The sequence below is a fragment of the Lepisosteus oculatus genome, chromosome 10 (genome assembly GCF_040954835.1).
Source record: "Lepisosteus oculatus isolate fLepOcu1 chromosome 10, fLepOcu1.hap2, whole genome shotgun sequence".
NCBI lineage: Eukaryota > Metazoa > Chordata > Actinopteri > Semionotiformes > Lepisosteidae > Lepisosteus > Lepisosteus oculatus.
In genome coordinates, this window is record NC_090705.1 from 20,115,302 (window position 1) to 20,128,870 (window position 13,569).

General features: G+C 38.4%; 1 protein-coding gene across 1 annotated transcript in view; it reads left to right on the forward strand.

The window, feature by feature from the left end:
• LOC102697373 (nitric oxide synthase 3-like) overlaps positions 1–8,477 on the forward strand; it is a 33,559-nt gene extending 25,082 nt beyond the window's left edge. Inside the window, exons 20-26 of the mRNA XM_015357151.2 lie at positions 99–265; positions 2,495–2,705; positions 3,292–3,379; positions 3,609–3,730; positions 3,941–4,089; positions 4,932–5,126; positions 7,363–8,477. Coding sequence (XP_015212637.2) covers positions 99–265; positions 2,495–2,705; positions 3,292–3,379; positions 3,609–3,730; positions 3,941–4,089; positions 4,932–5,126; positions 7,363–7,452 — 1,022 coding nt within the window. The 3' untranslated portion in view covers positions 7,453–8,477. The remainder of the gene's footprint in view (positions 1–98; positions 266–2,494; positions 2,706–3,291; positions 3,380–3,608; positions 3,731–3,940; positions 4,090–4,931; positions 5,127–7,362) is intronic.
• Positions 8,478–13,569: the final 5,092 nt, after the last annotated feature.

Here is a 13,569-nt window from a genome sequence, read left to right on the forward strand (position 1 = left end):
CAGGACAGGATCCGGCAACCCCACGTCACTGTATTAGATTAGAAAATGGATGGATGGACAGTATTGTGTGTGCTGATATAGCGCCCATTCCCTTGCAGGTCAGACGTCCTGGGTGCCTGGAGACAGGCTCCCTCCCTGCACCCTCGTGCAGGCCCTGTACCACCTGCTGGACCTCAGCAGCCCACCCACACCCCCTCTGCTGCGCCTCCTCTCCCTGCAAGCCACAGCCGAGCAAGACCGGCAGAGACTGGAGACCCTCAGCCAGGTGATCAGCCTTATTCTGTTCAATATGACATGATTATAATTAGATTTCTATATAACATTATAATACTATTTTAATATAGATGTATTAGATTTATTCACTAGCTGTACAAATATTTATATTTCAATACATATCAATTTGTTAACAACATTGAATATATAAAATAAATATTACTGTTTATTACTTAATGATAGTTTTATTATTAGAATCTAGGATTACCTATTTATATTAAATTAACCATAAATATTTTTGTCCTTATTATTATAATGAGAGTTTTAATGTGTTGTTACAAATAGAGAATTACAGATAATAGACAGATCCGTTAATAAGTAAAAGTATCATAACCCCAAATTGTATACCCAAGAAGCACCTGAGTTCTTTGTTCAGTGGTGCAGCTTTGATATAAAGTGTAATAATTAAGGTACAATGGGTCAAACAAATATTTATTAACAATGTGAATACACACACTAGACAACAAGTTACACAATAAACATACAACATACAAGTTACACTATGCTATTTTCACATTTACAAACAATGTGTCCCAGAGTTCTATGCTCTGACAACCCAACAAAAAAACAAACAGATTGCTACCAAGTATTCAAATCTTTTAATATAATACCTTCAAAAGCCAAGATAAGATAAAGCTTCCTTCTAAATCAATAAAATATAACCTAGAGTTTAAGCTCTCTCACCATAAATCCGGTTGCTACAAAGTGAATGGGAAACATATCTCCCTATTCTAAAAATGCACCCATTAACCAGGAGAGGCCATTTTTAGTTTGGGGATTCTCTATACAGGAAATCAGAGTTTCCTAAAAACAACCAAATAGCTGCTCTATTAACAAAACTCAAATACTTAACTTAAACTTAAAACTTAATATCTCCTGTCTTCTGTCTTCCTCTCATGTCCTCCTCTGTGTAAAACCGTCTTTTCCTGTGTCCTCTCTGTCTTCTCTCTCTACCTTCCTGTGTGCTGTATTCCTGGATGGTTGATTGACACTTTATAATTTATCCAGAACTTAGTTCACCAAGGTAAACCAGACTATTTCTTTGATCAATGTATATTGCAACCAACATAACTAAGTAAACACCATAGTTCTTTCCTTGCTTTGAAGTTCTGAGAACTTCAAATGTTTACTCTGGCCGGGTGTTAACTATTGTATCTAAATTCTTAAGGATACCTCAGTAGTTACAATAGCTGTTACAATAGATTACTAACAGGTACTCACACAATTTACAAAACCAACACTGGCCAACGAAAGAAATAAACCTGCCTTATAAATAAAACAGAAGGTGACCTAGAGTTAAATCTCTCTCTCTATACCGTAAATCTGGATGCTACAAAACTCATAGGACTCAATCCCTATTCTAAAAAATGTATCCACAAATCCAGAAGACTGTTTCTATCCTAGGGATAGAAACAGTCTTACAGTTTATCACGGTCTGGGTGGGTTTTCTGTTTGTGATTTTGTATAAAGCGCATCCTTTTGTATCAGTGAGTCGAGTCAGTGCTTCATTGGCTTTGGCTCCCGTATGCATACGTAATAAAGGACATTCCTGCTTCATACACACACAACACTCACAAGAACACAAAAAGTTGACACTTGCTTGGTGTTTGACCTTTGTCTCTAAATCCTAAAACACTTCAGATAGCCACTTCCATAGTTGCAATGACATACTTCTTGAAAAGATTTAATAAAGGAATCCAATTACTATACTTGCTATAATTCTAATTATTAGAAGTCCACTTCACACAAGAGAGCAATATAAACTGTGTAAAGATTGATTTGTCCAATATTGTTGATCAATACAAAAATTTAAAAAACAATACAAAAAAACAATACAAACCAATACAAAAATTAAAAAACACTGAAAAATGATAACCCCCGCCAATCTCCAAAAAAAGAAAAATTCACAACCCAAAACATCCTGTAGCTTGAATGAGAGTGAAAGTGAAAGCATGTTCTGAAGAACAGAAAGGTAAAAACAAAAAAGACCAAACATCTGTCAGTAGATTTCACATTGTACAGAATGGAATCAAATATGAAAGAGTAACTTTTGAAACGTATTTGGACCGTTATTAGCAGTCCAGTTAAGCATTGATGACAGAATCTAGCACACAAAAATGGCCAACGTTTTGAAAAACACACTATAAACATCACAGCGAGATGGAAAACTGTGGAGTGTATAAACACTTTAGGACTTAACAATTTCACACATATTTTGCAGGCAGGAGAGGAGTATGAGGTGTGGCGCTGGGAGCACGTACCCACCCTAGCGGAAGTTCTGGAGGAGTTCCCCTCTGTCACCTTGCCCACCTCCCTCTTGCTCAGCCAGCTGCCTCTACTGCAGCCGCGGTACTACTCCATCAGCTCTTCTCCTCAGGTCTGCCCCCAGGAGATCCACATCACTGTGGCTGTGGTCCAGTACAACACACAGGGTCAGTCTGTCTCTCTCTCATGCTCGCTCTGAAGATGTGGTGTCAGTTTGTCTGTGTCTCGTTCGGTATCCCCATTTACAATCTCCCACCAATGTAAACTCTCCTGATATTTCTCAATCGGGTTCACTGTAATGATCCTCATATCATTCAAGAAAATGGAGAGGACAGTTCAGCTTTCCTCTGAAATATATTTGTCAGAGCGCTTTGCCAATGTACATACTATAAGCTTCACATTATTTCGGTTCTCGCTCCACTGCAAACTTACAGAGACAGTGGAGGCTGTTGAATGGCAAACTGAGGTTATTCCATCTGTCTCAATCTCACTGTGGCCACAGATGGTTGATAATTTCACTGACAAATGAACTGGTGATGTTTGGACAGTAGGATTCAACCAGTTCTCTGAATGGGCTCCCCTGCTGGTTGAGTTGCTCAGGATCCTCCAGGTTTTGTTCGGCCTTTCTTTCTCAGAGTCTGTATGTCTTTCTGTCAGACTTTTCTATGGTGTGATACCTCAAGAGAGTGCACAACTGTCTGTCTCAGTGTCAGTGGTGCAATAATGAGCACAGGGTTCTGTCTCTTCTGCCAGGTGGAAAAGGGCCCCTGCATTATGGTGTCTGCTCTAATTGGCTCCACCAGATCCAGCCTGGGGAAGCCGTTCCCTGCTTTGTCAGAGGGTAAGATTTTTCTATTAAGTATATAACTGACTGTCTTTAAGTAAATTCAATACATTTTATATTTTAAAATATAGGTACATTTTATCTAAGCCTTTTGCTGTAACTAGCCTATACAATATTATCCATTACAGTTTTAACGTTAACTGTAAGGTGAAAGTGATTTTTTTAGCACAGATAAATATTTGCCACTTCCAATGTGAGTTTTTGTCAACACTTTGTTCTCCAATAGGGCTCCATCCTTCCACCTGCCCTTGGACAGCTCTGCCCCCTGCATCCTAGTGGGTCCTGGCACTGGCATTGCACCCTTCAGGAGCTTCTGGCAACAGCGGCTGTATGAAATCGAGCAGCTGGGTGAGTGTGACCATCCAAGAGAATATCTGATTGGACTGTGGGACTCGTTAAGGCAGAGAGAACATACTTTTGACATTGCTTACTGTAGGACAAACACATATTCAAAACATTACTTTTTAGTGTGGAGTTAACCTTTATTAAAGGTTTAAATAAACTACTCATTTTATGGGTATCTAATGCCCTAGGTTGTGCTGTGTGATCTATTTGCAGGGAAAAAGCCCGAAGGAATGGTCTTGCTCTTCGGCTGTCGCCAGGCTGAATTTGACCACATTTACAAAGAGGAAATGGAAGATGCCCAGAGGAGGGGAGCCTTGAGTGCTGTCTACACTGCCTACTCCCGGGAAAAGCACATTCCCAAGGTACTGACTGTTATCTCTTATTAAAAACACAGCAATGACTATTCTACCTATTCCAACAGAGGGCAAACTGTTGTGTGTGTTCTACCACAGTGATGACTCACCACCTCCACCAGCAGAGGGCACACTGCTCTGTCTGCCTGAACAGTGTGATGACACTTTGATTCACCCAGTTTATGTTGAATTTTTCAGTTACTTCACTGCAGCTTTTATGCACACACCAATATATATAAATACATGTGTAAGGAATAAGTGCTACTGTACTTATTAAAATTTAAGTATGGGGTTTTGATTCTATGCCCTTCAAAAATGGTTAAACCACAATACAAGCTACCCATTGTCTACATTGTGGTACTGGTGTAATGGTGGCCATGGCATACAGAGCAGATACAGATGATGTAGACATTCTTCCTTAGCTCACAGCACTGTGTGAAGTGAGATCATCTGTTGCCATTGCTACATAGCCCAGTGTGTTTCATGCACAGCAGAAAATTCACTTACAGTACAAATGCTAACACTCATGCACTTTACCTTGGTGAATAACAAAAGTTGAAAAGAGTTTACATTGCTGAAGCTGTGCATCTCTGTATTTGGCCATGCTTGATTTTACTGCACAGAAACCTTTCTTTAAAGGGGGCTGTGGTCATTAACCATTTGCTGCTTTTACAGCAGCGTGCAGAGAAATGGATGATTCAAGGTCTTCATGTTACAAGTATGCTAATGCCAGAAGGAGGTATTATATTGGCATCTTGGCATGTTTCATTATACAGTATGTTGATTTCTTATGTGGAAAAGGCTGGCTCATGTTTTATAAATGCCAACTCATGTTCTGTTTGTTGTATCAGACCTACGTCCAGGACATTCTGAAGCAGCGTCTGTCAGCAAAGGTGTGTGAGATACTACATCATGACTCGGGTCACATGTACGTGTGCGGTGATGTCACCATGGCGAAGGATGTGCTGAACACAGTGCAGCAGATCCTGGTGTCCGAGGGAGGGATGACTGATAATGCAGCAAAGGAGTACCTAACTAGCCTAAGGGTAAGGATAACATTTTAGCAACAATTTAGCATACACTTTTCAATAGATTATAACATTGTCTGTATTTTTATTACTTCTCTATATTTTATAAAACAATGGTTCTCAATCTAAGCAATAATATGTGACATAGTCATCTCAGTCTATATTATGATGAACAGTTCCTAAAATGTGTTAGTAGGTCATCTTTCCTACCTGCATTCAAGCATTCTACAGCTGTCTACATCACATGTCTTCTGTCGTGTGTCTGCCCATTTTTCAGTTTTATATCTGCTTTAACTTTCTTTCTAGCTTCTGCAGCATTTGCTAATCCTATTTTGGAATCACTTGGGAATGTTAGTAGTTTATTACATATACCAGAGAATCTAGAGTATTCTAGATTTTCGGCCAGCAGCCATATCACCCTGCAACTCACAACTGGCAACCCGCTGAAGCTAAGCAGCTGTGAGCCTGGTCAGTACCTGGATGGGAGACCTCCTGGGAAAAACTAAGGTTGCTGCTGGAAGAGGTGTTAGTGGGGCCAGCAGGGGGGCGCTCACCCTGCAGTCCATGTGGGTGACTGGGGACATTATACTGTAAACAGGCGCTGTCCTTCGGATGAGACGTAAAACTGAGGTCCTGACTCTCTGTGGTCATTAAAAATCCCAGGGCGCTTCTCGAAAAGAGTAGGGGTGTAACCCCGGCGTCCTGGCCAAATTTCCCATTGGCCCTTACCAATCATGGCCTCCTAATAACCCCCCTCTATGAATTGGCTACATTACTCTGCTCTCCTCCCCATGGATAGCTGATGTGTGGTGAGCGTTCTGGCGCACTATGGCTGCCGTCGCATCATCCAGGTGGATGCTGCACATTGGTGGTGGTGGAAGGGAGTCCCTATTACCTTTAAAAGCGCTATATAAGTGTAAGCAATTATTAGTTAATTATAGATTAGATCTGCAATGCAATTATAGAGTAGATCTGCAATTGCAATGGTAGTGTTGTTACAGTTCCAGCATGTTGCCACCAGAGGGCGCCTCAGACACTGGTTGCTGGTCCAGCTATGCAGGAGAGGTGCAGACCACGCAGACGGCTGTGGCCAGTCATGAATTGCCTCCCCTCCACAGCCCTACAGTATATAAACTGTGCCCTTAGTCCTTTCGATGCTTAGCTCTTGTTCTTTTTTTGTTCTTCTTTTTATGTTTATACCTTATGGGTTCTCCTTGTTTTCTCCTGCATAAGGTGTTTTATTTCTCCTGGGGTTGCCTATCTGGTTCTTGATTTTAGCATACTTCTAGACTTCAGTTGTGGGCTGTGAATTATGCTTATTCAATTCGACATTCCTACTATTCCTATCACTCCTTTGTTTATTTGGGCTGGCTAGGCAGCCTTAACAGGTGTGGCCCTAACATTCTTAAGACCAAACACAGACGTCCTATACTACTATTATTTCACCACTATGACATTATGGCGTTCACTAGCTTTCTAAAAATCTAAGCATCACATTATGTACTTTGTATTCTTTACTGCTGTTGCTTGAGCAAAGGACTCTAACTTAAGCAATACCTACAGTACAGTGAAAAGCATTAGTGTTGGGACAATGAGTTAAAATTACTAAATAACTTTGTATGGAAAATAGTACACAGTAATACAACAAAAGCTAAAGCTGAGTATTTCTTCCTCAATTAGTCTTTCAATGTAAAATATAAACTTCATTAATACATAGCAAAAATGAGAAATTTAACTTCAGTCCCCTTACTTATAATTTTCAATGTATTATAAGTATTTATATTACACTGTAATTTATAATACATTTTCTAAACCCATTGAGTACCTCCTAGAATTCAACTATTCTATCCTACCATAGTTATACAAATCCTTTTTTAATAATAATTATTTCTAATTATTGTCCCATTAATTGTTATTACGTAATAGAAGACATATTGGTCTATAAGTACTTTGTTTAGTTTTGTCACACTTGTTGGAGATGGGTCCTGTATTGACAATTTTCCAGTCCATCAGTAATTACCCCTGATTTGAGTAATTTATTTGATTAATATTCCAAAATAACACACCTAATTTCCAACAGTACAGTTGATATAATAGCAGGCCGTAGTAGTAGGCTGTTGTTGTACACCCTGGCATTTTGTTACATTATCCTTGTCTAAATGTGCATCACACAGACTGATCCCTCTCATTCATTTCTCACTGTCCAGATCCTACTTGCCCTACTTGATCCTACACTCTTTCTCTCTCCCCACAGGATCAGAATCGGTACCATGAGGATATCTTCGGGGTGACTCTGCGCACTCATGAAGTCACCTCCCAGATACGCTACCGCTATCACTCCTAGGATGAAAGAGTCTTAGGGAGCTCAGAAGGGCCAGAGCTCTGATCCTGCACTTGGTGACACAGGGATTGAAGCAGTCACACATAACCACACAATCAACCACACACATATCCTCCGTCTATTGGTTCTCCTACACTAATACATCCAACCATTAGTCCAGGGAGAGACACCTAACTACACTAAATAGTGCACATGTGTAATGTGCAAACAGGTAGACCTGAGTACACATACTGGTTTGATAACCACCTGCACAAAGACTAGACAGACAGACAACCCCTCCTTCCCCACTTGGATCAGTCCTACTCACTGCTATAGAAAGATTTTTCTGGAACTTAAATCAATCATATTCACAAGAAGAGACAGTAGCATATCTCAACATGCATTGAAACGCACTCAGAGAGACCTTGTAAAGAAATATTTTAACAAACTTCTGAATACATGCACACTCAACCTTTCGTAAAGCCATCATTCATACAAGATCTTCATAAATACAAATTCACCCACATAAATCAACATTCCTTGAGATTTTACAAAATGCTCACTTCAAGTAAAATCTGTTGCCATGGTTTAGCGATAATCACAGTCTCAAATAAGTATGAGAACAGGGCTTGGCTGATTACGGAGTGAAGGTGAAAGGGGATTTGAAAGATGTACAGTAGGACAAGAGCCAGTGGGGCAGGACAGGATGCATATAATGACTCTTTAGGAGTCATCAGAACTAGGAAACTTCAGATATTTCAGATAATGTGACTACGATGATTCAACATTTTTCTAAATAACAGATATGACCTATTCTTTGTATTTTAAGAGAATAATTATTATAATTATAATTTCACTGAATAAAGTAATTACAAGATGTCATCCAACATGCAGTACAGAATTTTCAAGTTGGCTTCTCGGACAGAATCTGTTTTTAAAAAATGTTTGCCATTTTAAGAAAATGTACTATAATTTTCTGCATCTGGATTTTGCCCAATGTCTTATTTTCAATTAAATTGGAATGTGTTTTAATACATATAAAACTTGAATTTGTTGGTCAGAGGTGATAGTTCTTAGAAATTATGATTGATATGATTTATAAATAACACATTTGTTGTTTTAAATATTAAAAAAGGGGGTTTAAAAAACAAAGGTCTGATAATTTTGTGAAATTATCCTATGCCTTTCATTTTGTATGAAAAAGAGAAGCTACAGTACTTAATGCAAATACTCCTTAGGAGCCCCTGAATTTTTACTCAAAATCTTGCAACAAAGTTCTGTGTTTGTACTATAATTTTAAGGGATAAACATTTGAATTACTGCTTGAAGTAATTAAAATAATCATAGGAGTGTTAAGATGCTGCTCATGGGATCTATACTGTATAGCCACTCATTTCTAATCAAGCATTCTGTGAGTTTAGCTTATCAATATCTTAGCAGTTCTTGAAGAACAAATTCTATCAATTCCTGATAGAAATGGAATTCCAAACTCACTAGGAAAACCTTTGCGGTTAACATTAGTTTTAGAGTGGGGGGAATATATAGCTAGATTTACACAGAATAGTGCAACAGTGCATTGTAAGACCTCTCAAATGTATTGTACACTGATGTTAGAACTATTGTAACAAAATATTAATTAACTGTATTTACAGAAAGATAGTTTTTCTTTATAATGCTTTTTCTTTTTCTCACCTAAAATACATGTATTTTTATCAGGGCATCTGGATTCAGAGTTGCACATTGTAACTCGCCAATAGGATTAGCTTTCTTGAAAAATATTTCTATGAGATATACTGTAGAATGGGTCCTTATGTTATAGAAGACAAAATTATCCATTACTCACAAAGTATTTGTGGTCATGTGTTACAATGCGATCCAACTTTTTAAAGAAAGAAAACACTACCTACCAAGACAAAGCTGCTATATTCTTAGGGTCTATCAAGAATTACATTTGTAAGGAATGTAACCTCTATAAGCACAAATCCAATATTGTTTTCAATAATTCATTCAGTTTTGATGAAACTACAAGAGTTCCATCAAGAATCCATGTGAAGTACAGCTGCAATATACAGTACTTACAATCCTGCTTAAACTAAAGATTAATGCACTGCATGTTGAACAGTGCTGTAATATCTTATTCAAACACAGTGGCATACTAAAACCTCACTATGCTAACTTTTTTAAAGAGGCTACGTCCTCAAGACTTCTCTCTCTGTTACATTGGAATGAGATAGCAGGCCAAGAGCAGTTGTACTTTCTCTCCCAAAAAATGGTAATTGAATCTTCAGTTACGGTACAGATGCAGCCATTCAAAATGCGCGGGCGATACCGCATTATTTTCCGGTACGCTGTATGCAGTCTTCCGCAAGCTACCGGTAAATACCGCGAGTTACCGTAAATTCTCCCATAATACGACAAGCAAAATAATAGTATCCGGAATTTCCGCAAGGTGGAGCTAATAAAGCTTAACCTCTCATGTTTGAGCTGTGGCCATCAAAGTCTTTAACGAAGATATTACTAATAGTATTAATAATGAATGACCTTGGACAAGCTGTAAGTGTAAACTCAAAGTATTGCCCTGGTCCACATTCTTTTTTTCATTGACCGTCTTTGTAAAAGTAACACCACAGCATTTCGCAAACACGCATTTGTTTCCAATCATGCAAAGTACAGTAATTTTTGAGAATCTCCGATTCACCATGCCTTTCACATGCTCATAAAAGAGATTGATTTAGGAACATAAACATATTACCGTATGAAAACTGTACTTTATATAGTATGTATATGTATATTTAATGTCTTAACTGTGCCCGTTTAAGTATTGAATATTCATATCTAATTTTACCACTGAAGGGAAATCTTAGTAGCTGAGCATAAAAAGAATAGGAGCATACTGCAACGCGTGTGAAGGCCATAAACGATATTCAATTTGGAACATAAACATACAGTATATGGCTGGTCTCCATACTTTAAAGAAAACATACACGAAACATGGTTTCATTATGACCAGAATCGGTCTTGAGATATTTTTAACTTGATTTACAGTATTTGAGAGGTATGTCTTAACACCGATACTACAGTGCGTAAATACTGCTCACGTATATGTTTCTAGGTTTATATTATGCATTTCATACGGTCAAATTACTTTTGAGCAACTAATAAGAAGCGCGAAACGGTATGCGTTTTAGTTTCGTTTTGTGCTGGGACTCTGCTTTTAACAATGTCGCCGTGGATTGATTAGAGATATCAAGTACATACAAGTCATTTTTTAAATGTTGTACTTCGTCTTGTAAAAATGTTACGAGTACATCATCTATCAACAATTACACAGGTCCTGTTTCCATATTGCGGATTTTGGTTACGTAATATTATTTTCTAGATTTCACATTGTGAATATATGATTTGGGCAAACAGAGCCGCAAAGAAGTACATTATGGGTTGTTGTTTTTTTTTGCAGTTTTATCTAGAACAAGCGATGCTTAAACCTTTGTCTGATTCTTGTGAAACTATCCACACGACAGTTACAGTACCTAGGAGTTGACTTCAGTGATGTCACTGATGGGATGTTTCTAAAAATCCATCCTCTGTAAAACGTCTTCTCTAGTTGTCCTGCATATGTATTCGCTAATGAAGCTGTGTGTTCTGAGCCTGGATCTCTACATTTCTGTATGAACCAGCTTAGAGGGCTAAAGACAGCTTGTGTTTAAATTGAGTGTAAGGCAATTTATGCTTCTAAAGTCATGGTCAGCATTTATTATTGTACTGTGCTGTAAACTTGTTCTGTGCCTAGTCACATTATTTTATAGCGTTTTTATAGCGTTATTAAATCCGGTGGTGCTGTGTGTTAGTTTCCTGACTCCCATGTCACATGGTCTGTGATTGAATCCCATGGAACTATGACTTTTTTAACAAACATTTCTTTGAAAAAATGAAACGTTTCCCTTGGTCAGAGATTAAGGTCGCTGCCTTTCATCTAAAACCCTACTTGAATCCTTCTAAACTAAAAATCAGTGTTAGTGAGTTCTAAATAAAGAGGTATCCAGGTAACAGTGAAACGGGCAGACAGTCTGGGGAGATCGCCCATTTTCCATGTAAATAGTTCCTTGGTTCCGCACCCCTCTGTGTTTCTCTCGCTCTCTCTCGGGTCACCTGATCATTAGCTCGAAAGATTTGAGTGCTTTGTGTATATTCTAATGGTAGTGGGGTAGGGTGTGTGGGAACAGGTTTGGTTGAAATTGCATTGGAGATCTATGTTCTTCACACCTGAAACATTTTCTCTGAAAGCATTTTCTTCGCAGTTTAGCCGATCTTGTTACAGCATGTTACAGTTTACTATTATTAACCATATTAATTTTAAGTGCTTAATGACATTTTTTGACCAGGCACGAATATTCTTAAGTCCATATCTTCGCAAGGGAATCAGTGCGAATTGCAATACTAATTAAATGACCGCAGGCACTTTCCACCCCCTCTGCTAGCAGGAACATTCCTATTCTTAGCTCAGCAGCTCATTACAAACTGGGTTTTTTTACACAGCGATACAGCTTTGCGTTGTGAATCTGTTTTTCCGTGTTTACAAAGGAAGTGGAATACAGTGATACTACCTGCTATACAGATACATATGTTTAGATATTTAGACCCTTAAATTAATATCATTATTAATAATAATGATTATAATGATAATAATGATAATCGGCCAGTGAAAGCTCTGTTGTCCTTCACATCAATGCCTGAAACATTTATTTCATAATGTTGACATACACAGTCGTGTAACTGACAGTTTGAGGTAGCCTATCGTGTAAATTTCGCTTTGTTGCTGATAGGCTAAGCTTTCGAAACTCTGCCCCAAAGTCATGTGACTGATTTTTCGCCCTGTTTCGTTGGTTAAACGCAATGATCACAAGCACCACCATGGTAACTGGGATGTATAGTTTTTAATTCTGTTTGAATTATAACTGTACGTACTGTCTTCATATTTGGCCAGGGCTTTAAAGAGAAGGCGGGCCAAAAAATTTCGGTGCCATCGTCTCGGTTTTAAAGGTACCCCCGTGCTGGAAGAATTTGACCTCGGAACGTTTGCCCAGCGTAGTTATAGTGGACATAAAAACAAGAGTCTGCTGGCATTATATAATTATACGAATTACACGAATATAATTATATCTTATTAATTTCTTGAGATACGCGATTCTTTTAATACAGTCTTTGCTGTGCTCCAGAGGATCCTTGTGATATTTGAGCTCTGGTTGAATGATAAGTGTCGCAGTTTAAATAAATTTTGTAGTTGGCAATTATGAAACACTCTGTTAAAAGCAAGGGAGTTTTTATGTCCGTTGCAGTTCTTTTGAAACTGAACTTGTTTGAATTGACTGAGCTCCGTGCTGTACCACACAATGTCTGTTTTTTTTTGTGCTGTCCTACTGTACTTCCTACTTTGAAAATACCTGTGAAACTGGTTTAATTCATCACAGCCAGCCCTCCCGCAGAGAGGGGGGTTGTACTCGTTAATGTCTTAGCACAAAGCAGAAACTTCTTGGAAAGATTACAGATTTTAATCGTCTTTATTCTGAACCAGGGAAAATCTGATCATGTTTCTCGATAACAATAATAAAAAACTTTATTTTACATATCACCTTTAAAAGTGGCATCTCAAAACAATACAGTAGATGTAAACCACAGATTACAAAGTAAATACCCAGACAAAAGCAAACGCGTTTTTAATAAGATGCTTTTATTCATTCATAATCCGATGATCTCAGGAAGACTAATGGGGTCTGGCTTTTTTTCTGGAAAACCATAACTCTGGTCTTGTCCAGATTGACTGTCAGCGCCCAGGTCTGACAGTGCTGCTCCAGCCTCTGTTCTGTGGGCGACAGCAGGACCAGTTCGTCTTCAAAGAGGAGGAACTCGATTTCTGTAATTAATGCAGATCAGTAAATCAAGGGACAAAACAGTTATTGCGCCCGGCTCCTCAATGGGCTTCGACGTGCTAATGCGTTGGTTTAACAGTCTGAGTGTGGCAACTTTTTTTATTATTGTTATAGAGAAACATGATCAGATTTTTCCCGGTTCAGAAAAAAAGATCTGAAGTACTATACTGTATACTAGTTTGTCACTCTTCTCATCCCCTCTTTGCTAAATGGC